Source organism: Gorilla gorilla, chromosome 10 (genome assembly GCF_029281585.2).
Source record: "Gorilla gorilla gorilla isolate KB3781 chromosome 10, NHGRI_mGorGor1-v2.1_pri, whole genome shotgun sequence".
Classification (NCBI taxonomy): Eukaryota; Metazoa; Chordata; class Mammalia; order Primates; family Hominidae; genus Gorilla; species Gorilla gorilla.
The window spans coordinates 137,905,892-137,933,690 of NC_073234.2; the positions used below are offsets into that span (position 1 = coordinate 137,905,892).

Genomic DNA, 27,799 nt, shown 5'->3' on the forward strand with positions numbered 1-27,799 from the left:
TTCTTTTAAAAAGTGATATATTAAACTTATATACAGGATAATTAGCAAAATGTAGAAAGGGAAAACAATGTACAAAAGACAGATAAAAACCATCACTCTTGACGGACAGTCACAATCCAAAAATAGTATAAACCTTAACCCTCTCTAAACCAGGTCATATTCACATCTCCCCCCAAGTTTTGTCAGTGAGAATAAAATACACTGAACCAGTGAGCTCAGTCTTTCTTTAAAATAGGCTTGACTTTGGAACATGAACCTTGGATAGATTTTTAAACATGGGAGGGACAAACAGGAAAACCATTCTATCTATCCACTTAATTAGTACTAATTAACGGAACAAAGTTATTAAATAGCTCTCAGTGCTAAGTCAAGCCATTATTCAGAGGCCTTTTTGTTTTTCTGCTGGTTTCGGGGTGAGTTCTTTAACAAGCTTCTTATCCTGAGGTACATTCCAGTAGATTCTGCCATATTCTCAAATTCAAATGGCGTGATTCCAGTTGCAAATTTGCTCATGTCAGGTATAGGGCTATGAATTTTAGTGGCCGTTGAAGGACTGGTGTCTGCAGGAAAGAGCTTCTGGCTGCCCCCATTGCTGATGTCACAGTTTGGTACAACACTGCCATTATCAAGAAGGGCACCTTCAGTGTTTACCGGAGCCAACTCTGCTTTTTCCTTCTGACAAAGTGATGTCACCTCAGAGTCTGGACTGGAGGCATGTCCAGCTTCTGATTTCTTTGTAAAAATCTCTGGTACCTCAGGCTCATCCAGCATCTGCTTTTCAGATGTTTTTCCCTCCGGGACAGGGAGGTCTAGCTCATTTGGACAAGGTGATGACGCAACGGAATTGCCAGTTAAAGGTGTGTCCACAGGAACGTCGGAGTCGCTGTTTACGCTCTCGGCCTGCTCAAGAGCTGCCCAGATCCGCCTCTGCTGTTCTTCAAGTTCTTCTAGAGTCAGTGCGTCCTCATCCACAGCTCCAGATGCTGTTCTGGTCTGGGGTGAGTCACTGGGAGTCAGCGGGGGGGTGCCCTTTGGGAGTGGAGGGGTGAAGACGGGTGGAGGAGTTCCCCGGGGGAGTGGAGGAGTGTCAGGAGGTAATGGTGGTTGAAACTGAAAACTTTCGCTGCTCTGAGAACCATGTGGTACCTCCATATCTGAAGTAAGAAAGTTAAGAGATACTTTAGAACTTATAATAGCATTTGGTTTTACTAAAATTTGTTATTTGAACTCAGGTGTATCCAGTAATTCAATGGCCAAAAATAACTGGCTTAACATGAGGGAAATTCTGGATTCTCAGGTGCCATGACCACCACCTGGTATCCTCAGTCCACCTGAAAAGATCTACAGGGAGAGCTGTCAGGATCTTCTGGTGCTAGAGGCTATCCCTCGGGAGATCTGTTTCTGTGCTGTGTGCATCATTTTAGATTGAGGAAATGCGAGCAATTGCATGGAGACTTCAGAATTTCAAGGCAGTGCACTCTACCCAAAAATCTGTGACAGAATGCAGTAGGAAATTTGACTGGAGGTGCAGGCTGGCTACTGAGTGGGTGGAAGGCTAATGGAGAGGAAGTGAGGGGCAAGGCAGGAGTACACCTTGGGTTATTTCCTAGCTCTTTTTTTTTTTTTTTTTTTTTGAGACAGTCTTACTCTGTCACCCAGGCTGGAGTGCAGTGGCACAATCTTAGCTCACTGTATCCTCCGTCTCCCAGGTTCAAGCAATTCTCCTGCCTCAGCCTCCTGAGTAGCTGCAATTACAGTTGTGTACCACCACGCCTGGCAAATTTTTGTATTTTTAGTAGAGACAGGGTTTCACCATGTTGGCCAGGCTGGTCTCGAACTCCTGACCTCAGGTGATCCACCTGCCTTGGCCTCCCAAAATGCTGGGATTATAGGCATGAGCAACTGCACCTAGCCTAATTGCCCAAATTCCCAATTTTTTTTTTTTTGAGATGGAGTCTTGCTCTGTTGCCCAGGCTGGAGTGCAGTGGCATGATTTCAGCTGGCTGCAACCTCTGCCTCCCGGGTTCAAGCAGTTCTCCTGCCTCTGCCTCCCAAGTAGCTCGGATTACAGCGCACGCCAACATGCCCGGCTGTTTTGTATTTTTAGTAGAGATGGGGTTTCTCCATGTTGGCCAGGCTGGTTTTGAACTCCTGATCTCAAGTGATCCGCCCACCTCGGCCTCCCAAAGTGCTGAGATTACAGGCCTGAGCCACTGTGCCTGGCCCCCAATTGTTCTCTCTAATCTAGACTGCTCGCCTGAACTGCAGGTTCACATATCTAACTGCCCACTGACCATCATCACCTACACGTTCCACAGACACGACCTGTCCAAAACAAATGATCTCTTCCTAAAATGAGGACTGTTTTCCCATCTGCTGTTCTCACAAATGGCACCACCAGTGGATCTGCTTGTCCTCTGAGAGTACTCTCTTTCCTTCCATCCATCCCCAGGTCTTTGGCTCTCTGGGGTGCATGCTCTCCTGCTGGCTGCCACTGCCGCTACCTTGCTTCAGGCCCATTACATTTGCCAGGAACATCAGAATCACCCTGACCTCTGGATTCATCTTCCTTGTGTCTGTCCTCCAAACCACTGCCAGATTCATCACAAGTCTGGCCCTATAACCTTTCCCATCTCCACTGGAAACCATTCAGTGCCTGCCCAGACCCCACAGGATGAAGTCCAATCTTCCTCCATGGCCCTCTAGGATATAGTTTCCTTACTTCCATCATGTCACCTCCTATTGCCTGGCTCAAACTCCAGCTGTCACCCTGCTGCTGGCCTGATGTGCTGTGAAGTTTCACTATCCTGCATCTGCACTTCCCTCTGTCTCAAACGCCCTCCTCCTCATTTCCTTGGTAAATCCCTGCATTCATCCCTCAAGATGCAGTTCAAAGTTACCCTATGACTTCATTCAGCACAGATGCTGTTTTTCCTCTGTGCCACCATTACAGTCTGGAACTGCTCTGTGGCAGCAATATGTAATACTATCATTCTGTATATATCACTGTGGGCCACCACATTTATATGAAAATGATGTTTACACATCTGCAATCCCGAGGTGACAGAGAGTGGTAACTAGGGCAGCAATACTGTCTTATTAAGCTTTCTGCCTCAGGGTCTAGTAGGGGGTCTGAACTTTATTCTATAGACAATAAGATTTGTGAGGAGAATAACAAACTCTCACTTAGAAGTCAACTCATGGCCCAGCACGGTGGCTCATGCCAGTAACACTGGGAGGCTGAGGCAGGCAGATTGCTTAAACTCAGGAGTTCAAGATCAGCCTGGGCAACAAAGTAAGACCTCGGTGTCTACAAAATATACAAAAATCAGCTGGGTTTGGTGGCACATGCCTATAGTCCCAGCTACATGGGAGGCTGAGGCGGGAGGACTGCTTGATCCCAGGAGTCTGAGGCTGCACTGAGCCATGATCGCACCACTGCACTCCAGCCTGGGCAACCGAGCCAGATCCTGTCTCAAAAAAAAAAAAAAAAAAAAAAAATACAGAAATAGAGGAAAGAGCCCCTAGTACAAAACTGAAAATGCCTACACAGAAGTGTGTGACTCTGGTGACAGGGGTGCCACCACCACAAATCCCCAAACTTCAAAAAATGACAACCATGGGCCAGGCACGGTGGCTCACACCTATAATCCCAGCACTTTGGGAGGTGGAGGCGGGCGGATCACCTGAGGTCAGGAGTTCGAGACCAGCCTGGCTAACATGGAGAAACTCCATCTCTACTAACAATACAAAATTAGCCAGGTGTGGTGGCGGGCACCTGTAATCCCAGCTACTTGGGAGGCTGAGGCAGGAGAATCGCTTGAACCTGAGAGGCGGAGGTTGCAGTGAGCCAAGATCACGCCACTGCACTCCAGCCTGGGCGACAGTGAAACTCTGTCTCGAAAAAAAACCGAAAAAACAAACAAAGAAAAACTTAGGGGAAATAATTTGAGGGCTTTGATTCTGAACTTTGAAGTCACTTGTGCAAAAGAATTTGATGTGGGGCTTTAATCCCTTTGAACTTTAAGGGAATTTAATTCATGATCTTTTTTTTTTTTTGAGATGGAAGCTCACACTTTTGCCGAGGCTGGAGTGCAGTGGCGTGATCTCGGCTCACTGCAACCTCCACCTCCCGGGTTCATGCCATTCTGCTGCCTCAGCCTCCCGAGTAGCTGGGACTACAGGTGCCTGCTACCATGCCCGGCTAATTTTTTGTATTTTTAATAGAGACAGGGTTTCACCGTGTTTGCCAGGATTGTCTCGATCTCCTTACCTTGTGACCCGCCTGCCTCAGCCTCCCAAAGTGCTGGGATTACAGGCGTGAGCCACTGCGCCCGACTTAATTCATGGTCTTTAAATTCTCTCTGTGAATTTGAAAATGAAGACAGGGGCCGGGCGCGGTGGCTCACGCCTGTAATCCCAGCACTTTGGGAGGCTGAGGTGGGTGGATCACAAGGTCAGGAGTTCGAGACCAGCCTGGTCAAGATGGTGAAACCCTGTCTCTACTTAAAAAAAAAAAAAAAAAAAAAGTACAAAAATTAGCTGGGTGTGGTGATGCATGCCTGTAATCCCAACTACTCAGGAGGCTGAGGCAGCAGAATACTTGAACCCGGGAGGCAGAGGTTGCGGTGAGCCGAGATCACGCTATTGCACTCCAGCCTGGGTGACAAGAGCGAGACTCCATCTCAAAAAAAAAAAAAAAAAAAAGAGAGAGAAATCAGAGCCATAGGATGAAACCTACCTGAATCGAGCTCCATGTCGGCGGGAGATCCCGCTGAGTTGCTTTCCTTCTTCTGCTTCTTTGGACTACCTGGGCTAGAGTGAGATGAAGACCTCTTGTTGCCAGACTTCACACCTGGCTAAAAGAGCAACCAAACCAAACACAAGTTAAGTGGGGTAGATAATGAATTAAACTCCACCCCTTCACTTAAAATGATGTAGAAAAACAATCTGGAGCTAAGTCTAGGTAATTGGTGAATTTTGCCACTGTGTTCCTTTTGGTTTGTCAAGATAACAAAGCAAGAAAAGGCTGTAAGATGCTAATAAATTACACAATCTCGCAGACACAACAACATTTTATAGAGCACACCCTTAAAATCTATTTACCGCTTGGAAGTTAGAAGTAAGGTAATTGGCAAACACATCCTTCTGCTGACATGCCTGCATTGGTATGGAACCAAAGATCCTCCATTCCTAATGATGAAAAGAGAAGGAAAAAAAAAACACATGTATTTGGAAAATGTCATGTTTTGAGATTTTGCTCAAAGGAGGTACAGTGGAGATCTCAAATTACATTTTTCCTTCTTATGTTACTTTTCCTTTATTGGAAATTAAGGAAAATAATGTGTTGAAGGAAAACTAAACCTGCCTGCAAAATAATTAAGACTGAATACTAAAAGACTACCTGACACCATCACTTGGCCAAAAAAGGTTCTACACACTGCAAGCAGAAGATGTAGGCAGGAGTGACTGCTATGGGGCCTCCCAGGCTCCAGTCTCTCTCCCATCAAGCACTGGCACTGCTAACAGGGCCGTTCATCGCCCACTTCTCCTAACACACTTACTCATGACTTTTCTATCTTCTGCTCTTTCTCTTTCCAAATACAGCATCATCTTTAAAGATTCCACACAGCTTGTTTCTCTCTCATCTCCAATCGCACATTCAACAGTGGTTCTCGGTAAGAATCCCATGGAACTCTTGTAAAACATACAGGTTCCAGGGTTTGAATCAGTTAAGTCTAAGCGTGGGAGTCAAGAATGTACATTTCTAACGAGTATTCCCAGGGGACTCTGAAGTAGACTGGAAGCTGGACTGGCTTCCAGAAGCACTGATGGTTTGTATCATGCACTTCCGCCCGTAATGAATTACACAGTCTTGTGTGATTGAGAACTTTCTATCTGCTCGCTAGACTCTAACTTCAAGTCTTTGGCTGTTTCCCTACTGTCCAGTTCCTAAGAACACCAAGGATACACTTTTTATTTTTATATTTTTTTGAGATGGAGTTTCGCTTTCATCACCCAGGCTAAAGTGCAATGGCGCGATCTCAGCTCACTGCAACCTCCACCTCCTGGGTTCAAGCAATTCTTCTGCTTCAGCCTCCTGAGTAGCTGGGATTATAGGCGCCTGCCACCACGCTCAGCTAATTTTTATATTTTTAGTAGAGATAGGATTTTGCCATGTTGGCCAGGCTGGTCTCAAACTCCTGAGCTCAGGTGATCCACCTGCCTTGGCTTCCCAAAGTGCTGGGATTACAGGCACGGGCCACTGCGCCCGGCCAAGGATATGCTTTTTAAATAAAACAGTACAATAGTTCATTGTTGAATCCTGAGACCTAAGATGGAAGCTGGAAAAGAGTTAAGTGTGGAAAAACCATTCATATACAAAATGAGAAATTTTACTTTGAGGGGAAAAAAGGCAAGAATAATCAGGAAAAAGAGTGATAGTATATTTAGATTTATTATAGATAGAAACTTATTTCCCAGTTAATAATACTGTCTCGAAAAATTCATATTGTTAAAAACTTTTAAAATTTTAGAGTAGTTTTAGATTTAGATACTCTAACCAATCTATTTTGGCTCCCTTTCTGAGGACACAAAATCAGAGAAAGCTGCTGTTGATGAATATAAGACTTCAATTAAGATTCTAGAAAGATTCTATAAAGGAAATTAAAAATGTAAACAAGTAACAAATTTATTCCTTTAAATAGTAACTGCTATATAAGTTTGTAGGTGTATATGAATTAACTAATTATTTTTTGAGACAGGGTCTAGTGTGATCTCACCTCACTGTAACCTCTGCAATCCTTCCACCCCAGCCTCCCTAGTGGCCAGGACTACAGGCATGTGCCACCACCCTTGGCTAGTTTTTAAATTTTTTTATAGAGACAAGGTCTTGCTGTGTTGCCCAGGTTGGTCTCGAACTCTGGGGCTCAAGTGATCACCTTGCCTCGGACTCCCAAAGTGTTGGGATTACAGGTGTGAGCCACTATGCCTAGCCAACAAGTTAATATTTTGACCAATCTTTAACATAATAATATCACATCACACGATAATTTAAAAAAATCAATATACTTACGTCTGGAATTCCTCTGGGAGTAGATATATTAAAACCAGGATAGTTGACCAATTTTGAGAGATCGTAAGTGACACTTTTATTCTGTTGTATTTCTCCAACTTCTGTTTCCCCATCAGTGTCATCTATTACAGACCATAAAAAGTGTTAATATTGCTAAATGTCAATATATATCCCTCCCCAGACCAAAAGTACACCTGGAAAGTGCTTATAATCATGGCAACAGAATTAGTTTTGAAATGGCTTTCAATTTTCATTATAATTTTTCTAAATCATTAGGACAGAACTTTTTTTTTTTGAGAAAGGGTCTTGCTTTGTCACCCAGGCTGGAGTGCAGTGGCACCATCTTGGCTCACTACAGCTTCTGCCTCTCAGGCTCAAGTGATCCTCCCACCTCAGCCTCCTAAATAGCTGGTACTACATGAACACACAACCACACCAGGGTAGGCTGTGTATTTTTAGTAGAGACGGGGTTTCATGATGGTGCCCAGGCTGGTCTCAAACTCCTGAGCTCAAGAGATCCACCCACTGCCTCAGCCTCCCGAGTAGCTGGGATTACAGGCGTCTGCCACCACGCTTGGCTAATTTTTATATTTTTAGTAGAGGCCGGGTTTCACCATCTTGGCTAGGCTGGTCTTGAACTCCTGACCGCAATTGATCCACCCATCTCGGCCTTCAAAAATCCTGGGATTACGGCCATGAGCCACTGTGCCCGGCTGAAACCTGCTTTTTAAAAACTCAATACTGCACAAAGATTTTGCCATGTCAGCTCATACAGATTTATTCCACTCTTCATATATGTTGCAGGGAGTCCACAGATCAGAACTACCAATTTATTTAACCATTCTTCTTTAGGGCCTTAGTGTTGTCTTAGATTTTTCACTATCATATTCAATGATACAAAAAGATTCTTGTATACATACAATTTTCTTTTCATATGTGTGAATATCTTTCTAGGGTAGGTATCTAGGAGAGAAGTTCTAGACTATTAGAGGTTTCCTGTATTTTACATTTTACAGGTCTCCTGGCATTTAGGATTTATGTCTGTTATTATTACTGACAAAGATAAGAGCTTATGAGGACTGGCTGGAGAGGTGATACTCTGGCCTAGACAGTACCTGAGCAAGCCCAGAAAACCATCAGATAATCTACAAACTCACTGAAATTTTATTCCTTCCTTGTAAAATTTACCAAGGAAACATCATCATGATATTTTTTAGTTAGCACACATTAAAGAAGCCGGCCATTCCTATCACATTTTGTTGTTATTCTTTAATTAAAAAAAAAAAAAAGGAAACACTTAAGGTGACTTCTCTAACTTAAGATACTATACCTTTTCCATCATAGAGTGCAAGCCCCGAATTCTCCAATTCAGCCTCTTTGAGCCACCCTGGTGGGTACCCTAGCTGGCGCATCCGATAGATAAAAGGTGGAAGACTCTTGTCTGTCACACCTAGTGCATCTTGAAGTTCCTCACTAAGTAAAAATAAAGGAGGAAGAAAAATACTGAATTCTTGTTTGCATGAAAACACATAGTATTCTGGTATTTTAAAACATTTCTTGCTTATATTACATACCATGACATCTAACAAATATAATTAAAATTTAAAGAAGTGTTTCTAAATGAATTAATGTATATTACCTAGGGCTTTGCCAGAGTACACTTATATCCTGATAATTAGCCCAAAGAGACACAGAACATTCCAAATGCTAGGGAAATAAAAATGACCTTCTATGGTAAAATGCCATTAGTACCTAATAACTCCTGGCTTGAATCTTCCAAATCTTTCTTCTACTTCTTCTGCGTGGTATCGCTGCTGGAAATTCTGATTGTTTGCTTCTCCACAGGCATCCATATACTCTTTTCTCTTTTCACTTATTCGAGCAGCATTCCGAGGCTACACCATGACACATTTGAAAAGAATGGTTTCATGCAACTCAGAAATACTTCAGAAATTAAATAAAAATACTTTTTTTAGATCAAGTAAACAGATTATTTTAGTTTTAATGTATGACGAACAAGTGTAAAAGAGGGTGAATATTTTAGAAAAATACGTAAGGAAAGGAGCAGTCTATTTATTACCTCAGTATTATCATAAATTAAATCAAGTTTTTAGGATAAACTCTACAATTTAATTCTAATGTTTATTCATCTCAAATACAAAGAGTACTGTTTTAAATTATTTACTGAAAAAATTTAATGTCTTAAAATATGAACACAAATTTGAAAAGATTTCAAATTAAAGGACACAGGAAAGTAACAAAGAAAGTTCCTTCATGTCACACAATACCATAAATGTGTTGAAAACATTAGAAAGCTCTTGTTCAAAGACTTTTCTTAACATGAGAAAAATTTACCATTGGGCAATCTTTCATTTGGTGTTCTTCAGAACCACAATTGAAACAGTGAGGCTTTGGCCTATTTGGTCAAAAGACAAAGATTTTTATAATGTCAATAAAAATAGAAAAGCAAATCAATAAAATTCTATATGACAGCAAAGTGTATCAGAGAGACAAGAAAGCAAGTTGATCACAGATCACTAATATCTGCAACAAGAAGTACACTTTAATCTCCTTTATTTAGTGATTTGAATAGTACTATGCAGAGTCTTTTAACCAAGAACCCTTCTGTTCCCGACTGATCTGTTACCTCTTTTGAGTTTTTTCAGTGGTTAACAACAGAAGAATCAAGGTGAACAAATTGATCATATTTCCGTTAGGTAACATGGAAAGAAGGCAGATGGTTATAAGACTGCAATCAAATTGACAGCAACAATTATACCTTTCCACCCGCCCAGGCACATTAGGTGAGAACCAATGAATTCCAAGAAGCAGATGATTCATTTAAACATTTAACATATATGTATGGATTAAAATTCTAGCTCAATCTGTAATTAACCTTAGAGTAAACCAGCAGTAAAGAACATGAACTTTTCAAGCCAAAAGTTTATGATTTCGGTTAAAAAAGTAAATAAGTAAAACAAAACAACTCCCCACACAAACCTTTTTGCCTTTACTTGTATTTCTTGCCCTTCTAGAGAAACAATGTGGCTGAAGACTTGATGGTACCTTTAGTGAATTTTATTAAGGAATAGTTATCATGGTCTGCAAAATTTGGACATTGTTTTAAAGGTGAACTTAGTGGCAAGATGCATAAAAGATCTTCATTCACTATGTAGGATACTTGGGTATTTCCCATCCTTCGGAAAGCTGAGGGTTTTCATTTAGAAGCGGTTGCCCCAATTTATCAAGGCAAAAATTAGTAAAATACAGGACACTTCCTACAACCTGCAGAAAACAAGTCAAAAAATATTGCTATTTAAGCAGAAAAAAAAGACATTAAATAATGTAAGATTATGATTAACTGTTTTAACAATTTATTTTTGGACGGAATTATTAGAAATAATAACTTCCTTGTTATTAAGGAGCCAGACTTTGATGTGTAAGTAGAAACTACATCGTCAGTTCCCTCTCTCTGCTAGATCACTGTTTTTCCTCTGTATTGGATCATGACTATCAGCTGCATTCTCTACAGAATTCAAACAAAAAATGAAAACCTTGACTCTCATATTTCCCTCCAATGCCCCATTTCATTGCTTCTCTTTGCAAGACATGCAGACCCTTTAGTTATTGTTTCCATTTCCTTTCTTCCCATTTACTCTTTTCTTATCCCTCCAGTTCTTTTTGAAAAAATTCCATACAGACAAGTTGGAAAAGTGGTACGATGAATACCCAATGTATCCTTCACCTAAACAACTGTTAATAGTTTAACATTTTTGTCTGCCTCTCTCTCTCTTTACACATAAACCGAACACACACACATACACTTTTTTGTTTGTTTTGAGATAGGGTCTCTGTTGCCCAGGCTGGAGTACAGTGGTGCAATCTTGGCTTACTGCAACCTCCACCTGCCAGGCTCAAACGATCCTCCCACCTCAGCCTCCTGAGAAGCTGGGACCACAAGCATGGTCAGCTATTTTTTTGCCCAGCTATTTTTTGTATTTTTAGTAGAGGCAGTCTTGCCATGTTGCCCAGGCTGGTCTCGAACTCCTGAGCTTAAGCGATCCATCCGACTCAGCCTCCCAAAGTGTTAGGATTACAGCCGTGAATCACTGCACCTGGCCTCACATATACTTTTTAATTTTTTTTTTTTTTGAGGTAGGGTCTTGCTCTGTTGTCCAGGCTGGAATGCAGTGGCATGATCTTGGCTCACTGTAACCTCAAAGTCCTGGGCTAAAATGATCCTCCTGCCTCAGTCTCCTGAGTAGTTGTGTCACTACACACAGCTAATTTTTTTTTTTTTGAGATGGGGTCTTGCTATGTTTGTTGCCTAGGCTGGTCTTAAACTCCTGGCCTCAAGCAATCCTCCCGCCTCAGCCTCCCAAAGTGCTGGGACTACAGGTGTTAAGCCACTGTGCCTGGCCTCCATTTTTTTAATGACACTGCCCTCTCTCTTGATCATTTCCAGTAATGCTTCTATACATATCACTGGGCTGAGCGCCTAACAATGGAGCTTCCCAATGACCTCCATGCAGCCAAATTCAATGAACAGTTCTCACTCTTCATCTTTCTTAACCTAGCTGTGACAATTGACACAATTCTTCCTTCCTCCTAAAAACATCTTCCTCCCTTGTCTTCTAGGACATGCTTTTCCGTTCTCTTCTTTCCTTGCTGACTGAGCCTCGCTCTTCTGTGCTAGACTCTTCTCATCCCTCTATCTTCCACGTATTAGAGTGCCCTAGGTCTCAGTCCTCCTCTCCACTTTCACTACCCAGGTGGTTCATCCTGACCCATGGGATGTAGTATAATATATATGCTTACTACTTCTAAAGGTCAAGTTATTATTATTATTTTTTGAGACGGAGTTTCGCTCTTGTTGCCCAGGCTGGAGTGCCATGGCGCAATCTCAGCTCACTGCAACCTCCGGTTGAATCTCCTGGGTTCAAGCGATTCTCCTGTCTCAGCCTCTCAAGTAGCTGGGATTACAGGCATGCACCACCACACCCGGCTAATTTTGTATTTTTAGTAGAGACGGGGTTTCTTCATGTTGGTCAGGCTGGTCTCAAACTCTTGACCTCAGGTGATCTGCCCGCCTTGGCCTCCCAAAGTGCTGGGATTACTGGCATGAGCCACTGCGCCTGGCCTAAGTTATCACTTTTTAATTATTATTTTTTCACTGGGAGCATAGATTGAAGTTGCCCTGAATATATGTTCTCCTTTACGGTCAAGTTCTGATCAGTCCTAACCTCCAATTTTATATATGGAAGTGTCAACCTGACAGCTCTCAAGGGGCGTGTGAGTGGCATCTCAAACTCACCTGCTTAAAACTGCACTGGATTCCTAGCCCCCTCCAAACCTGCTCCTCCTCTAGTCTTCCCCATCAGAGAAAATATGACGACATCCTTTTTTTTTTTTTCTGAGATGGAGTCTCGCTCTGTCGCCCAGGCTGGAGTGCAGTGGCGCGATCTCGGCTCACTGTAAGCTCCACCTTCCAGGTTCATGCCATTCTCCTGCCTCAGCCTCACGAGTAGCTGGGACTACAGGCGCCCACCACCACGCCTGGCTAATTTTTTACAACGACATTCTTACTGGCACTCAGGCCAAAAACCTGAGTCATTCCGATGACTCTTTTGCTCTCATATTCTGCGTCCAATTCATCAACACATTTGATCAGCTCTACTTCCCCAGTACATCCACGTTCTAAGCACTTCTCAGCAGCACCACTCTCACTCCAGTCTCAGTACCAGTTTCTCTCACCTGAGTTGAATACAATAACTTCCTAACTGGTTTTCAGCTTCCACAGATAACCAGCTACAGACTATTTTCCACACAGAACCCAGCTCTTTTAAAAAAGTCAATTCATGGCCAGGTGTGGTGGCTCATGCCTGTAATCCTAGCACTTTGGGAGGCCACGGCGGGTGGATCACAAAGTCAGGAGTTTGAGACCAGCCTGACCAACATGGTGAAACCCCATCTCTACTAAAAATACAAAAATTAGCCAGGTGTGGTGGTGCACATCTGTGATCCCAGCTACTCAGGAGGCTGAGGCAGGAGAATTGCTTGAATCTGGGAGGCGGAGGTTGCAGTAAGCTGAGATTGTGCCATGGCACTCTAGCCTGGGCGACAGAGCGAGAGTCTGTCTCCAAAAAAAAAAAAAAAAAAAAGTCAATTCATATCATGTTACATTTCTACTTAAAACCCTCTATCACTTCTCATCTTACAGTAAAATCTAAAGTCCTCATTACAGTCTATTGCACAACCTACAGATTCAGACCATGTGCTCCAGACTCCAAGGGCCTGGCTTTTTTTTTTTTGAGAGAGAGTCTCGCTCTGTCGCCAGGCTGGAGTGAAGTGGCATGATCTCGGCTCACTGCAACCTCTGTCTCCCGGGTTCTAGCGATTCTCCTGCCTCAGCCCCCTGAGTAGCTGGGATTATGGGCTTCAGTCACCATACCCAGCTAATTTTTGTATTTTTAGTAGAGATGAGGTTTTGCCACATTGGCCAGGCTGGTCTCCAACTCCTGACCTCAGGTGATCTGCCTGCCTTGGCCTCCCAAAGTGCTGGGATTACAGATGTGAGCCGCTGTGCCAGGCCACGGGCCTGGTTTTAAGCCCTGCCCTGGCTTTGCCACTCACTAACCCACTGGCGAGTTACTTAGCTTTCCATCTGTTTCCTCATCTGTACAACTGAAGCCTAAGAGCACCTTCATGAGTAATACCTTTAATGAGCTTAGAACTTACATGCCAGGTAGTGCTCCTGCCTTGGGGCTTTCTACTTACCTTCCTACTGCCTGGAGTGCCCCATTCAAAGCACAGCCTTCACTTACTTCCTCAATTCATCCAAGGTTCGGTTCAGAGAGGCTGTCAGTCACTATACAAACCACCTACCCCACAGCTACTCTGCTTTCTCTGCTTTATTTTTCTTCAGGGCACTACCTTCCCTGACTACAATGTAATTCGATGAGAGCTGGGACTTTGCTCTTCTTTTCACTGCTGTCTCCCTGGAACCTAGAAGGATCCCTGGGACAAAACAGCATTCACTAAATATTTTCATATTTTTTAAAGGTCTAAATTAATAAACAAACAAAATTCCCAGTTTCTAGGCAAGTGCCACTTTCAATCCCAGAACCTTAGGGTCCGAAGGAAAATGAAAAACTACCTCATTCAAATTCAGAAATTTTTCTTTAAAGTGTCCGGATAACATCTCAGTCCCTATTTGACTCCAGTAATACTGAATTCACTTTTATGAATGAGAAGTGCCATTTCACTTGTTTTTTTTCTTTTTTCTTTTGAATGCCAGGTCATATCATTTTTCATATCTCTGATAGAAACTTGAACTTTCTAAAGGTTGAGTTGAAATGTACCTTCTTGTACTCAATTCAATCACTGGTCTTAATTCTGCCACTTGGCACTTTAAAGGGTGATTTAAAATAACTTTTAGTCTTTTACAAATAACAACCTTTATCCTATTTGTAGAGATGTGACATCCTTTGTAAATTTTCCTTTCAAAAAAATTTCTGGGCTCTCCGTCATCCCAGTAGACCCATATCTCTTTCTTTTTTATATACACATATGTATCTATACATACATATATATATATATATTTTGTTTGTTTGTTTGTTTTCTGAGACAGGGTCTTGCTCTGTCACCTAGACTGGAGTGCAGTGGCACAATCATGGTTCACTGCAGCCTTGACCTCAAGCAGTCCTCCCACTTCAGCCTCCTGAGTAGCTGGGACTACAGGTCCATGCCACCACACTCGGCTAATTTTTTTTTTTTTTTGAGACAGAGTCTCACTCTGTTGTCCAGGCTGGAGTGCAGTGGCGAATCTCGGCTCACTGCAGCCTCAGTCTCTTGGGTTCAAAGCAATTTCCGTGACTCAGTCTCCCGAGTAGCTGGGACTACAGGTGTGCACCACCACACTTGGCTAATTTTTGTATTTTCAGTAGAGACAAGGTTTCACCATGACAGCCAGGCTGGTCTCGAACTCCTGACCTCAAGTGATCCATCGGCCTCAGCCTCTCAAAGTCCTGGGATTACAGGTGTGAGCCACTTCGCCCAGCCACACTTGGCTAATTTCTTAAGAATTTTTCATAGAGATGAGTTCTGGCTATGTTGCCCAGGCTAGTCTGGAACTCCTGGACTCAGGTAATCCATCCACCTTGGCCTCCCAGAACACTGGGGATTACAGGTGTGAGCCACTGCACCCAGCCTAAAATTGTGGTATACTAATGTGGGAGAATACTACATAAACATGAAAACCAGTTTTCCTTCAATATTATAGAATCCACTATTACATTACCTTTTAAAATATTATATGCTGCACTGGGCATGGTGGCTCACATCTGTAATCCCAACACTCTGGGAGGCCAAGGAGGGCGGATCACAAAGTCAGGAGTTCGAGACCAGCCTGGCCAACATGGTGAAACCCCGTCCCTACTGAAAATACAAAAATTAGCTGGGCGTGGTGGCGGGTGCCTGTAATCCCGGCTACTCGGGAGGCTGAGGCAGGAGAATCGCTTGAACCCGGGAGGCAGAGGTTGCAGTGAGCCGAGATTGCACCATTGCACTCCAGCCTGGACGACAGGGCAAGACTCCGTTTCAAAAAAAAAAAAAATTATAAGCTGCAAAATCATACTACTACATTGTATTAACACTAACAAATTTTGCATAGGTATTGAAAGGCTGTAGCCTAAATGTAGGTCATCCCTGTTAACTTCTTCTGTTTTTCACCCACCATTTGAGACTGTCAACACTTTGAATTCCAAATTTGCCATCTGTTACATTAGCTATCTATCCCTCTCAGCTTTAGCCATGTATAAGTTCAACAAGCATGCTTTCTATATCTTCATCCAACTTCTTGAATAAACAAAGTGGTTGGTCAATACAAAAACAAAGTTCTCCGAAGTATGTTTACTGTGCCCCAGGTCACAATGCAATCATTATTAAAAAGCAAACTGAGGCTAAAGTCCAAACTGCTATTTACCACAAAAAGATGCTGTTATCAAGTGAAGACATATGACTATACTACTTTATCTTTTAAACGCCACCCAGTTGACATAGGATAGGAAACACCTATTGGCAGAATTCAAAACTGAAATGTCCAAACTTACACTGAAAGCTTCCTTGTTGTTTTTAACGGCACAGGACTCTTCCACTTTGTGGTCCTCCTCTAGCACAATACTGGATGGCTAATACAAAGAAAAACACACATTACAACGGGTAACCAATTTTTAACGAGTTTAAATGGAAGTTAGTAAGTTTAGAAATTAAGCTGAGAATGTTTATGAACGACATTTCATGTGGGAGAATGGAAGATGTAAAAGGAGAGCTTCTTCTGAAGCACTAGCATGCATTACGACTTCTTTTTTAACCAGTATTAATTATGCCGCTTTCAACACTTTAAACTGGCAAGGCAGATAACCAGAAAGATTAAAAATATATAGTTTTACATTACTGGTCAATATTGATAATATAACCCTCACAGACCTCAAGCCACTACAAAAGTTTCCTTGAATCAAAAATAATATTCAGTATGAATTTTATTGTTAAATGTATTTTGTTTGCTGAATCTTTAAAAATTGTACAGAATACATAAAAACCAAAGGCGATAAAAAACGTAATCAATCAGAACACTGTTCTCCAAAGCCTGAGGATAAACAGCTAAAGTTCCTTATTTGAGAAATTCTACTTACCTTAATTTTTAATTAAAAAAAAAAGACCCAGAAATCATAACTCTGATTCTCCTCTCTCTCTCTTTTTTTTTAAACATAAATGCGTGATCTAATATTCACATAGTAAAACTTCTCAGATTTCTTTGGGCACACAATTAATTTTCTAAAAACAAGTAGAGGGAAAAAAGGATAATCCACAAGCCTGTTGGTTTTAGATAAAAGGAATCCATCTTTTATAAACCCCAGAAACTTAGATTTTTTTTCTGGCCTAAAATTAATTTTCTACCCAAAACCACATGTCCAAGTTAGGCAATGTAAAAAGTCTGAGCCACAAGCTAAAAGAACGCTGTGTGGCTAAACCAGTCAGGCTTCAGAAAAGCAAGCCAGTAGAAGGAGAAGTGGTAAACGGTGTTAATCATTTTGGTTTTGATTCAAGAGGATCCTTGTGGCCCAATAATTGGCAGTGAAACGCATAACTTACTAATCTTAAAGTCTCTTAAATTTGAAATACCTGGGGCAAAAGATTAAAGGAAGTCTTTTCCACATCATTTTTCTGCTGTTCCTCAAATCTTTTTACTAAATTTGATACAAATTCCTCTATTTCTTGATGATATTGCCTGTGTAAGAGGACAAAATGGTCAGAACCCAGACAGAGTAAAACATTCAATAGACTGAAGTCTTATGCATTACTGTAAGATGTCAAGTATGAATGTTGTTGTTTTTCAGAAGTTTAACAAATCACTGACTCTGTAATACTCAGGAACATATTCCTTAAGATAAATTACATATTATTGCCAAGTTAATGCAATAATTATGATAAAGTAACACAGTGATTGGCATAACAACTGCCAATCAGTTGTGCAAAGAATACATGGATTTTATTTATAAATTCTGTGTACTTAATTTTTAAATAGATACTACATGTAAATGGTTCAAAATCCAAGAGAAGTAAAAGGGTTACATAACAAAAAGCTCCCTTCCTACACTGTCTCTTGGCCATCTATTTCTGCAACACAAAGACAGTCCATATATTCAGGTCTTCCACATCCTCCTCCCAGAGATTCTTAATACATACATAAGGAAACACCAATATAAATATGAAACTGGAAAAGATAAAATCAAAATGCAAAGCAAGAAAAAATACTGAGATCTGCTTTCCCCAGCCCTCCAGGTCAAGAACCAAGCTCATCATATATTCGGTAGTGCTCAGTTCAGGAGGTGTCAAAGGAGCCCAAGCCTTATTACCATGTAATCGGGGAGCCATAATGTCTCAGACTCAGTTTCCTTTTCACAGACTTGATGATTTTTTAGGTATCGTGTAGCTCTGACATTTTAAGATTTCTGCAGATGGGCAGATCACTTGAGGTCAGGAGTTCGAGACCAGCCTGGCCAACATGGCGAAACCCTGTCTCTACTAAAAATACAAAAATTAGCCAGGCCTGGTGGCGGGCGCCTGTAATCCCAGCTACTTGGGAGGCTAAGGCAAGAGAATCGCTTGAACCCAGCGGTGGAGGTTGTAGTGAGCCAAGATCATGCCATTGGACCCCAGCCTGGGCAAAAAGAGTGAAACTCCATCTCAAAAAAAAAAAAAAAAAAAAAAAGCCAGGTGCGGTGGCTCATACCTGTAATCCCAGCACTTTGGGAGGCCGAGATGGGTGGATCACCTGAGGTCGGGAGTTCGAGACCAGCCTGACCAACATGGAGAAACCCCGTCTCTACTAAAAATACAAAATTAGCTGGGCATGGTGGTGCACGCCTGTAATCCCAGCTACGTGGGAGGCTGCAACAGGAGAATCACTTGAACCTGGCAGGTGGAGGTTGTGGTGGGCCAAGATTGTGCCACTGCACTCCAGCCTGAGCAACAAGACCAGAACTCCATCTCAAAAAAAAAAAAAAAAAAAATTTCTGCAGGTGAAACACTAGGTGAATGGTGCAGAAATGAGACCGTCATGAGCTAGAGGGTTACTGATTCTAACCTGGGCATGAGAGGGACACTAGTGCTACAGCCCAGTTGTGCCCAGCACCTTGCTGCTGTATTTAGCATCCAGCTTCCCAACCCTCAGAGCCTTGGGTTCCACTTCTGCTGAGATAGAGTAGGTTATGGACCTGGCACTGTTCCTTCTATCTTCCTGACCTTGGTCAGCATTAAGAAGACAACAATATGACTAAGTGACTTTCGAGGGAGCAAGCAACTATGTGAAATGTCTATGACCATGCTCTGAAGGAGGGACAGAGCAAACCATTTTAGAACACTCTGAGCAAACACTGCAGGAATGCACAGGGTCACCCTAAACCCTGATGCTGATGGTTTGCAAAAGTCTAGTTTTGCTGTTAAAACAAATAATCAAGTGAGTAGGCTTTGAAGATGGCCAACATGGAAAACTCAGTTACCTGATTCAGAAAGAGAAATGGTGAACATCATTGTTATTGTTACAGTGATGGTGATGATTTTTATTAGAAGCTATTTATTGAGCTCTTAGAGGTGCTCATGTAGCTACCTCATAGGTAGTTACTATGACTATCCTGTTTTCCAGTGAAGTAACGGATGATGCAGCAAAGATCTGTGACCTTCCCAGGTTCACAGACATAGAAAGTGAGAGTCCAGATATTCAGGTCACTGTGACCCCAATGTCCTTGCTCTTAATCATGATTCCTTGTGCTTTAACTCCAGGGGCATTTTAAGTAAAATAATAAAAATGATATGAGTACAAATGAAAACAGCATATTTATAGAGAAAATTGTTCCATAAACACATTATTATATTTAGGAGAGGGAAAAAATTACTTACTTTGAAATAGCATTGTTCATGAATAGAATCTGTAATATAGGTCCATCTAACTTAGTATCGTTCACCAATATTCCACTAAAACAGAAGTTAGAACATATTCTTAGAAGATATTTAAGTAAAACTTGCATACGTATATATAAACGCATAACTTTTACACTTTTTTTTTCCTTTTTTGACACAGGTTCTCACTCTGTCGCTCATGCTGGAGTGCTGTGGCGAGATCTTGGATCACTGCAACCTCCGCCTCCCGAGATCAAGCAATCCCACCTCACCTTCCCAACTAGCTGGGACCACAGGTGCATACCAGCACGTCCAGCAAATTTTTGTACGTTTTGTGGAGACAGGGTTTTGCCATGTTGGCCAGGCTGGTCTCGAACTCCTGAGATCAAGGGATCCACCTGCCTCAGCTTCCCCAAGTGCTGGGATTATAGCTGTGAACCATCTCACCAGCCTTAAAATTCTTAAGTACCAAAGATCATATAGCATTTTCCACATACTGCAGTTTTCTCAAGAAAATTATACATTTTCACCAATTCTATCTACTTTAATAATTTTATACAGAGGTATCACTTTTTTTTAAATGTTTAACAAAAAATTAAGAACTGCAGTTAATCTTTCAGTTTTCAACCAAACAGTTTGTCTAATGGCTGATTTCCTTACAAATTAGGGGGAGGGAAGGACTAGGTAAACAAGCAGGTTACAAGAATATACTTCCTTTTTTTTTTTTTTTAGGACGGAGTCTCGCTCTGTTGCCCAGGCTGGATTGCAGTGGGGGCAACCTCGGCTCACTGCAGCCTCTGCCTCCCAGGTTCAAGCAATTCTCCTGCCTCAGCCTCCTGAGTAGCTGGGATTATAGGCGGGCACCACCAGGCCCAGCTAATTTTTGTATTTTTATTTTTATTTTAATGATTTATTTATTTGTGAGACGGAGTCTCGCTCTGTTGCCCAGGCTGGAGTGCAGTGGTACGATCTCAGCTCACTGCAAGCTCTGCCTCCCAGGTTCACACCATTCTCCTGCCTCAGCTTCCCAAGTAGCTGGGACTACAGACGCCTGCGACCACGCCCAGCTAAGTTTTTTGTATTTTTAATAGGGACAGAGTTTCACCTTGTTAGCTAGGATGGTCTCGATCTCCTGACCTCGTGATCTGCCCGCCTCGGCCTCCCAAAGTGCTGGGATTACAGGCGTGAGCCACCGTGCCCAGCCTGTGCCTGTATATTTCTAAAGGAATCTAAATGAATTTGGCTTGGAAGTATATAGGAAAGAAAACTTTATAAATAGACAGACTCTTGGAGGGCAAAGCATATTGTACTAAATATCTCAAATCCAAGATTCTAAAGAAGAGATATAAAAAAATATACTATTCCTGGATTTGACTACCGCAAAAAACAGAACTAGAATGCAGCCTAGAAACCTGTAATATATCCCATGGGTAACCCGGGGTCAGCTGAATGTCTGATTCTTCCTCTTCTCACCTGCCTCATATTTCTTTTCCTGTACAGCATGTGAAATAAATGTCTCTATTTGGAATTGTCCATATCAAGTAAAGAAATAAAATAAGAGGCTGGGTGCAGTGGCTCATGCCTGTAATCCCAGCACTTTGGGAGGCAGAGGCGGGTGGATCACGAGGTCAGGAGTTCGAGACCAGCCTGGCCAACATGGTGCAACCCCGTTTCTACTAAAAAAAAAAAAAAAAAACACAAAAATTAGCCATGCGTGGTGGCACACGCCTGTAAACTCAGCTACTCGGGAGGCTGAGGTGGAGAATTGCTTAAACCCAGGAGGTGGAGGTTGCAGTGAGCCAAGATCGTGTCACTGCACTCCAGCCTGGGCGACACAGCAAGACTCTGTTTCAAAAAAAAAAAAAAAAAGGGGGCCAGGCACGGTGGCTCACGCCTGTAATCCCAGTACTTATGGAGGCCGAGGCGGGCGGATCACAAGGTCAGGAGATGGAGACCATCCTGGCTAATACAGTGAAACCCCGACTCTACCAAAAATACAAAAAATTAGCCGGGCGTGGTGGCACGTGCCTGTAGTCCCAGCTACTCGGGAGGCTGAGGCAGGAGAATTGCTTGAACAGGGGAGGCGGAGGTTGCGGTGGGCTGAGATTGCACCACTGCACTCCAGCCGGGTTGACAGAGCAAGACGCTCAGCCAACCAGGGATGTTTTTAAAAGTCACATGCAGCTGCATGGTTCCTAAATTGAGTCCAGTTTGATGAACCAGCTATAAATATACTCAGTTGGAGAAATTTGAAAATGGAGTTGGTAGGAGATATGATTAAGGAAGTCATTGCAGTTATTAGGTGTGATAATTGAGTGGTGGTTATGCATGAAAAAGTCTCTATTTTTAAAAATACACATTGAAATACTTGGGCTGAAATGTGCACGGGATTAGAAGGAGGCAATATGGCAAAAATATTAAATGTTAAATTAAGTGAGGAAAATATGGGTGTTAACCATACTGTTCTTTTCATTTTTTGTATATTTTCACAATAAAAGTAGAAGAAGGCCAGGGAAAGTAGCTCATGCCTGTAATCCCAGCACCTTGGGAGGCTGAGGATGGCAGATCACCTGAGGTCAGGAGCTGGAGACCAGCTTGGCCAACATGGTGAAACCCCATCTCTGCCAAAAAAATACAAAAATTATCCGGGCGTGGTGGCACACACCTGTAGCCCCAGCTACTCGGGAGACCTAGGTGAAGGAATGGCTTGAACCCAGAAGTCAAAGGCTGCACTGAGTCAAGATCATGCCGCTGTACTCCAGCCTGGGCAACAGAGTGAGACTCTGGCTCTGTCTCAAAAACAAACAGAAAGTAAAACAAACAAACAAACAAAACCCAAAAAAATGTTTATTGATTAAATAAAGAGGAGAGGCCTGGGCACGATGGCTCATGCCCATAATGCCAGCACTTTGGGAGGCCGAGGCGGGTGGATCATGAGGTCAGGAGTTCGAGACCAGCCTGACCAAAATGGTGAAACCCCGTCTCTACTAAAAATACAAAAATTAGCTGGGCATAGTGGTGTGCCCCTGTAATCCCACCTGCTCAGGAGGCTGAGGCAGGAGAATCACTTGAACCTGGGAGGCAGAGGTTGCAGTGAGCCAAGATCGCACCACTGTACTACAGCCTGGGTGACAGAGTGAGACTCTGTCTCAAAAAAAAAAAAAAAAAAAAAAAAAAAAAGAGGAGAAACAGACTAAGCCCAATGTAATCCCAGGACTTTGGGAGGCCGAGGCAGGAGGATCACTTGAGCCTAGGAGTTTGAAACCAGCCTGGCAATTTGGCAAAACCCCATCTCTAAGCTAAATACAAAAGTTAGCCAGGTGTGGTGGCATGTTCCTGTGGTTCCAGCTACTCAGGAGGCTGAGATGGGAGGATCACTTGAGCCTGGGAAGTTGAGGCTGCAGTGAGCAGTAACTGCATGACTACAGTCCAGCCTAGACGACAGAGTGAGAAATTGTCTCAAAAAATTAAAAAAAAAAAAAAAACCAGGAGAAACTTCTGATTATAACAGTTTCAAAAATAAGGACTAAATCAAAAGACTTGAGAGTACAAATTTTATCTAAATAATTTAATTTGTCCTTTTTCCTTGGTTTTCTGTACAACACTTTATCAGCCTGACAATATGGAGGGCACCAATTCTAAGAAAATACTAATTTATTTCTTTTTCATGATACTAATCCTTTGTGCTTATAAACTGGCAAAGCCTATATGATGTGGTAATTGTTTGAACTCGGATAAAAATCACCCAATTTAAGATAAATATTAAATGTTTAAATGAATGACTCCATTAGAAAATGTAAGCTTATCTAAATAAAACATCTTTAATATATAAAAATTATGACTTTTATGAGGAATCCTAGTTATATTTAATATATTGAATACCTAATCAAAATTCAGTTTATTTTATTAAGCCTCCCATGGAGCTGAGACCAGAGGAACATGCCACCACATCCAGCTAATTTTTAAAAAGTTTTTGTAGAGAGAGTCTCACCATGTTGTCCAGACTGGTCTCCCACTTCTGGTCTCAAGCAGCCCTTCCAAAGTGCTGAGATTACAGGTGTGAGCCATTGTGCCCAGCCAAAAATGAGTTTAGATACACAAAGTTAGCTCACATAGAGAAAGAAGGGTGAGATATGAGGAAGTTAATTTGAAATATTGGCCGGGCGCGGTGGCTCCTGCCTGTAATCCCAGCACTTTGGGAAGCCGAGGCGGGCAGATCATGATGTCAGGAGATCAAGACCATCCTGGCCAACACGGTGAAACCCCATCTCTACTAAAAATACAAATAAATTAGCCGGGCGTGGTGGCAGGCACCTGTAGTCCCAGCTACTCAGGAGGCTAAGGCAGGAGAAAGGAGAATCGCTTGAACCCAGGAGGCGGAGGCTGCAGTGAGCTGAGGTCATGCCACTGCACTCCAGCCTGGGTGACAGAGCGAGACTTCATCTCAAAAAAAAAAAAAAAATCTAAAATATTTCTAAATTCTAAAATTTAAACTTGTAGTCACCACTGCAGCCAGTTATTCCAACTGGTGCCAGGGACTAAAAAGTTCATGTGAGGCCAGGTGCAGTGGCTCATGCCTGTTAATTCCAGCACTTTGGGAGGTTGAGGTGGACAGATCACTCGAGGCCAGGAGTTCGAGACCAGCCTGGCCAACATGGTGAAACCCCATTTCTACTAAATATATAAAAATTAGCCGAGTGTGGTAGTGGGCACCTGTACTCCCAGCTATTCGGGAGGCTGAGGTAGGAGAATTGCTTGAACCCAGGAGGTGAAGGTTGCAGTGAGCTGAGATAGTACCACTGCAGTCTAGCCTGGGAAACAGAGTAACACTCTGTCTCAAAAAAATTAAAAAATAAATTAAAAAGTGCATGTGAAATTACATCATGGCACCTCCAAATTCTGAAAGCTTGAAAATATAATTTCTCATAATCTGTACTTTAACAAATACTTTAGATTAGTGACCTGTTAAATAAATATATATTTTGAGATACCAGTAATATCTCTGTTAAAGTTAGGTGCCTAGGCTGGGCATGGTGGCTCATCCCTGTAATTCCAGCACTTTGGGAGGCCTAGGCAGAAGGATCACTTCAGGCCAGGAGTTTGAGACCAGCTTGAGTAACACAGCAAGATCCTGACTCTATCAGAAAGAAAAAAAGTAGCTGGGTGTGGTGGTGTCTGCCTGTAGTCCCAGCTATGTGGGAGGCTGAGGCGGGAGGATCAAGGTTTCAGTGAGCTATAATTGCAACACTGTACACCAGCCTGAGTGACAGAGTGAGATCTTGTCTCAAACAAAAACAAAAACATAAAATCAGATGCCTAAATGCAAATCTACACACTGTATCTTTTTCAAAAGCACATTACTTTTTCTTCTAAAATGCTGATTCTTTCATTGTTCTATTTATGAACACATTTTAACTATGTAAATAAATCTTCAGCTAGAGTAATACTGTAATTTTTTTTTTTTTTTTTTTTCAGACGGAGTTTCGCTCTTGTCACTCTCAGCTCACTGCAACCTCTACCTCCCGGGTTCAAGGGATTCTCCTGCCTTAGCCTCCCAAGTAGCTGGGATTACAGGCGCCCACCATCATGTCCAGCTTATTTTTGTATTTTTAGTAGAGACAGCGTTTCACCACGTTGCCCAGGCTGCTCTCGAACTGACCTCAGTTGATCCGCCCACCTCGGCCTCCCAAAGTGCTGGGATTACAGGCGTGAGCCACTGCCCCCGGCCCATTATACTATAATTTTTTTTTTTTAGGTGCTGGAATTACAGGCATGAACCACCAGACCCAGCCAATATTGTAATCTTAATTCTAACTTTCTGGAAATGTTTGTTAAATAGGAATAGCTCGGTTAACAACTTGCCTATTCTGAACATTAAGTAAACATTTTCTGGATTTTGTTTCATCCTTTCATCCAATAAATGAGCTTACAATTTTAATCCACTTAGGAGAATTCAGACCTTATCCCCACAATTAAGGAACTATTACTTTGATTTCTTCAGAGTATGCTAAACAAATAAAAATGATACAAAAATCCCATACACTTTTTACAACGAAATTCTGATTAAATATTAATATCAGGATAAATAATAAGGGACAACTATGGAGTAATTTCAAAAATCTCATACCTCGGTCGAGTCAGAATGTTCAATTTTCGTTTAAGTTCTTGATGTTATTATTTGTTAAGGAAGATAAGCCCTCATTTAACAATGCAGATCATAAAATTCAACTACTACTCTCACTTTTGGTGTCAGAATATTATAAAGATAAAAGACCCACGGATATTTTAAGGATGACACACTTATTGAGCTTCTGTTTTGTTGCAGGGGTAGGCTTTTGAAACCCAAAATTAAAATATGGTTTTTTATCCTTTCGAACATATATTCTAAGACACGATCCTGAAGTTCAACAGACTAACAAACTGAACCAAAACCATTATTAAAGCATCAGTGTTCCTGTCAAACCTTTCAACAACCACTATGTGATAAAGAGAATGCAGTATAACGAGCTGTTAACAACTTTAGAATTTGGAATAAATCTATGGATGTCCACTGTAGAATCCTTTCAACTTTTTTTTTTTTTTTTTTGAGACAGAGTCTCACCCTGTTGCCCAGGCTGGAGTGCAGTGGTGTGTGATCTTGGCTCACTGCAACCTGCGCCTCCCAGGTTCAAGGGATTCTCCTGCCTCAGCCTCCTGAGTAGCTGGGATTACAAGCACGCGCCACCACGCCCGGCTACTTTTGTATTTTTAGTAGAGACGGGGTTTCACCATGTTGGCCAGGCTGGTCTCGAACTCCTGACCTCATGATCCACCTGCCTCGGCCTCCCAAAGTGCTGGTATTACAGGCTTGAGCCACAGCGCCCGGCCTCAACTTTTTGTATTCTGAAAATTTTCCTCACAATGTGGAGGAAGACGACATTCTGAAAAAATAAATCGCGCTTCACAAACCTTAAAAACTGATATACTGACTGGGCGCCGTGGCGGGCGCCTGTAATCCCAGCTATTCGGGAGGCTGAGGTAGGAGAATCGCTTGAACCCGGGAGGCGGAGGTTGCAGTGAGCCGAGATCGCGCCACTGCCCTCCAGCCTGGGCAACAGACTGAGACTCCATCCCCCCACCCCGGCCCCCTAAAAAAGCTAACATATCAGCCACTTTCAGTTCTCTACAAATTTTAAAAGGAAAACTACCCGAACCAAAGTTATCTATCTACCTATAAAACTCTACGAACGTAAAAAAAAAAAAACATACTAGCAAATCAAGAAAAATCTGCAATCCTGTAACTCAAGTCTAACAGAAACTTCTTTGGCGCGTTTTCCTCAAGGCGTTGCAAAGCATCTTCAGCACAGAAGCGAGCTCCGAGTGGAAGAACTCTAAAATTAATCCCCAATTTTAATCAAGCAATTAACCAATTATCTCAGCACACCCGGATTCCTTGAGGCCCCCAACTCTGCATTCTGGGACCACTAGCGTTTGCCCCGGTATAAAAACCGATCCCGCGTCTAAGCAGCCGGTATTTCATCACCTACAACTATAACATGACGGCACAACTTGAGCGTGGCTGCGAAATATGAAACCTCATCACGACCTCAAACAGAGGGGGGCAATTAAGGGCTTGTGTACAATCTGTCAGGTGAGCAGCCTAAAATAACCCTAAACACGGCACCCGGGTGGAAGGCAGGAGTGGGTCTGGTCAGGAGACGGCCTCCCTGAGGGGAAGAGGTCTGCGCCGAGGCAGCCTGCGCGCCCCGAACCCTAGACTCTCGGTCCGCCGGCGGGTGACAGAAATCACTTGGAATTCTGGCCCTCCTGGAACTTCCGCCCGCGCCCTCGCCCTCGCCCGGCGCTGCCCCGGCCCCACACCCGGGTGACAGGGCCCAGCGAGAGGAAAGGATATTCTCGGCGCGGAGCTGCTCGATGGTCTCCTCGCACTGCCGAAGCCGCTCCCGTAGCTCCGCGTCGCCGACCCCATTTTCGTCCTCCTCGTCGCCGTCGTCGTCCTTGAAGCGAGTGTGAACGGGCTTCGGAATCGACTCCTCTGGGTGGTCGAACGGCTCGAAGAGCTCTAGATCGCCAAAATACACCTCTGCGGCCATTTTGGGCTGTGGAAAAGATTCGAGAAGAGGCGGAGCCGGCCACCAGGGCTTGGGGAAGAAGGTTGGAAGGCGGCACCACTCTCTAGAGCTCTGGCCGCACGGAGCCACCCGCTAGGGTTTTCTTCAGACGCAGGCCGCGAAAGCTGCACACGGGGCGGGGCCAGTCGCTAGA

General features: G+C 42.8%; 1 protein-coding gene across 2 annotated transcripts; it reads right to left on the reverse strand.

Moving 5' to 3' along the window:
* Nucleotides 1–27,794, reverse strand: ZCCHC8 (zinc finger CCHC-type containing 8). 2 transcript variants are annotated; one of them, XM_055358252.2, is made up of 14 exons: nucleotides 27,427–27,794; nucleotides 25,662–25,702; nucleotides 19,535–19,609; nucleotides 17,258–17,363; nucleotides 16,186–16,263; nucleotides 10,257–10,360; nucleotides 10,076–10,141; nucleotides 9,431–9,491; nucleotides 8,828–8,970; nucleotides 8,406–8,548; nucleotides 7,076–7,197; nucleotides 5,107–5,193; nucleotides 4,742–4,859; nucleotides 1–1,154 (listed from the first exon to the last, which is right to left on the reverse strand). In XM_055358252.2, the coding sequence occupies exons 1-14, from the start codon at nucleotides 27,625–27,627 to the stop codon at nucleotides 376–378; spliced, it is 2,124 nt and encodes a 707-aa protein (XP_055214227.1). In that variant the 5' UTR covers nucleotides 27,628–27,794; the 3' UTR covers nucleotides 1–375. The 2 variants fall into 2 exon arrangements, with proteins under 2 accessions (XP_055214227.1, XP_030856826.2); XM_031000966.3 differs by lacking the exons at nucleotides 10,076–10,141; nucleotides 10,257–10,360; nucleotides 17,258–17,363; ... (1 more) ...; nucleotides 25,662–25,702; nucleotides 27,427–27,794.
* Between the last annotated feature and the right edge of the window lie 5 nt (nucleotides 27,795–27,799).

Bases quoted from the DNA above. Each gene is read 5' to 3' on its own strand.
- ZCCHC8 (XM_055358252.2), bottom strand. From the start codon at position 27,627: ATGGCCGCAGAGGTGTATTTTGGCGATCTAGAGCTCTTCGAGCCGTTC. The intron at 25,703-27,426 runs ATCCTTTCCTCT...AAATAATAACAT, and splicing joins AGCAGCTCCGCGCCGAGAAT to CAAGAACTTAAACGAAAATT. The intron at 1,155-4,741 runs GTAGGTTTCATC...TTCTTACTTCAG, and splicing joins CGACATGGAGCTCGATTCAG to ATATGGAGGTACCACATGGT.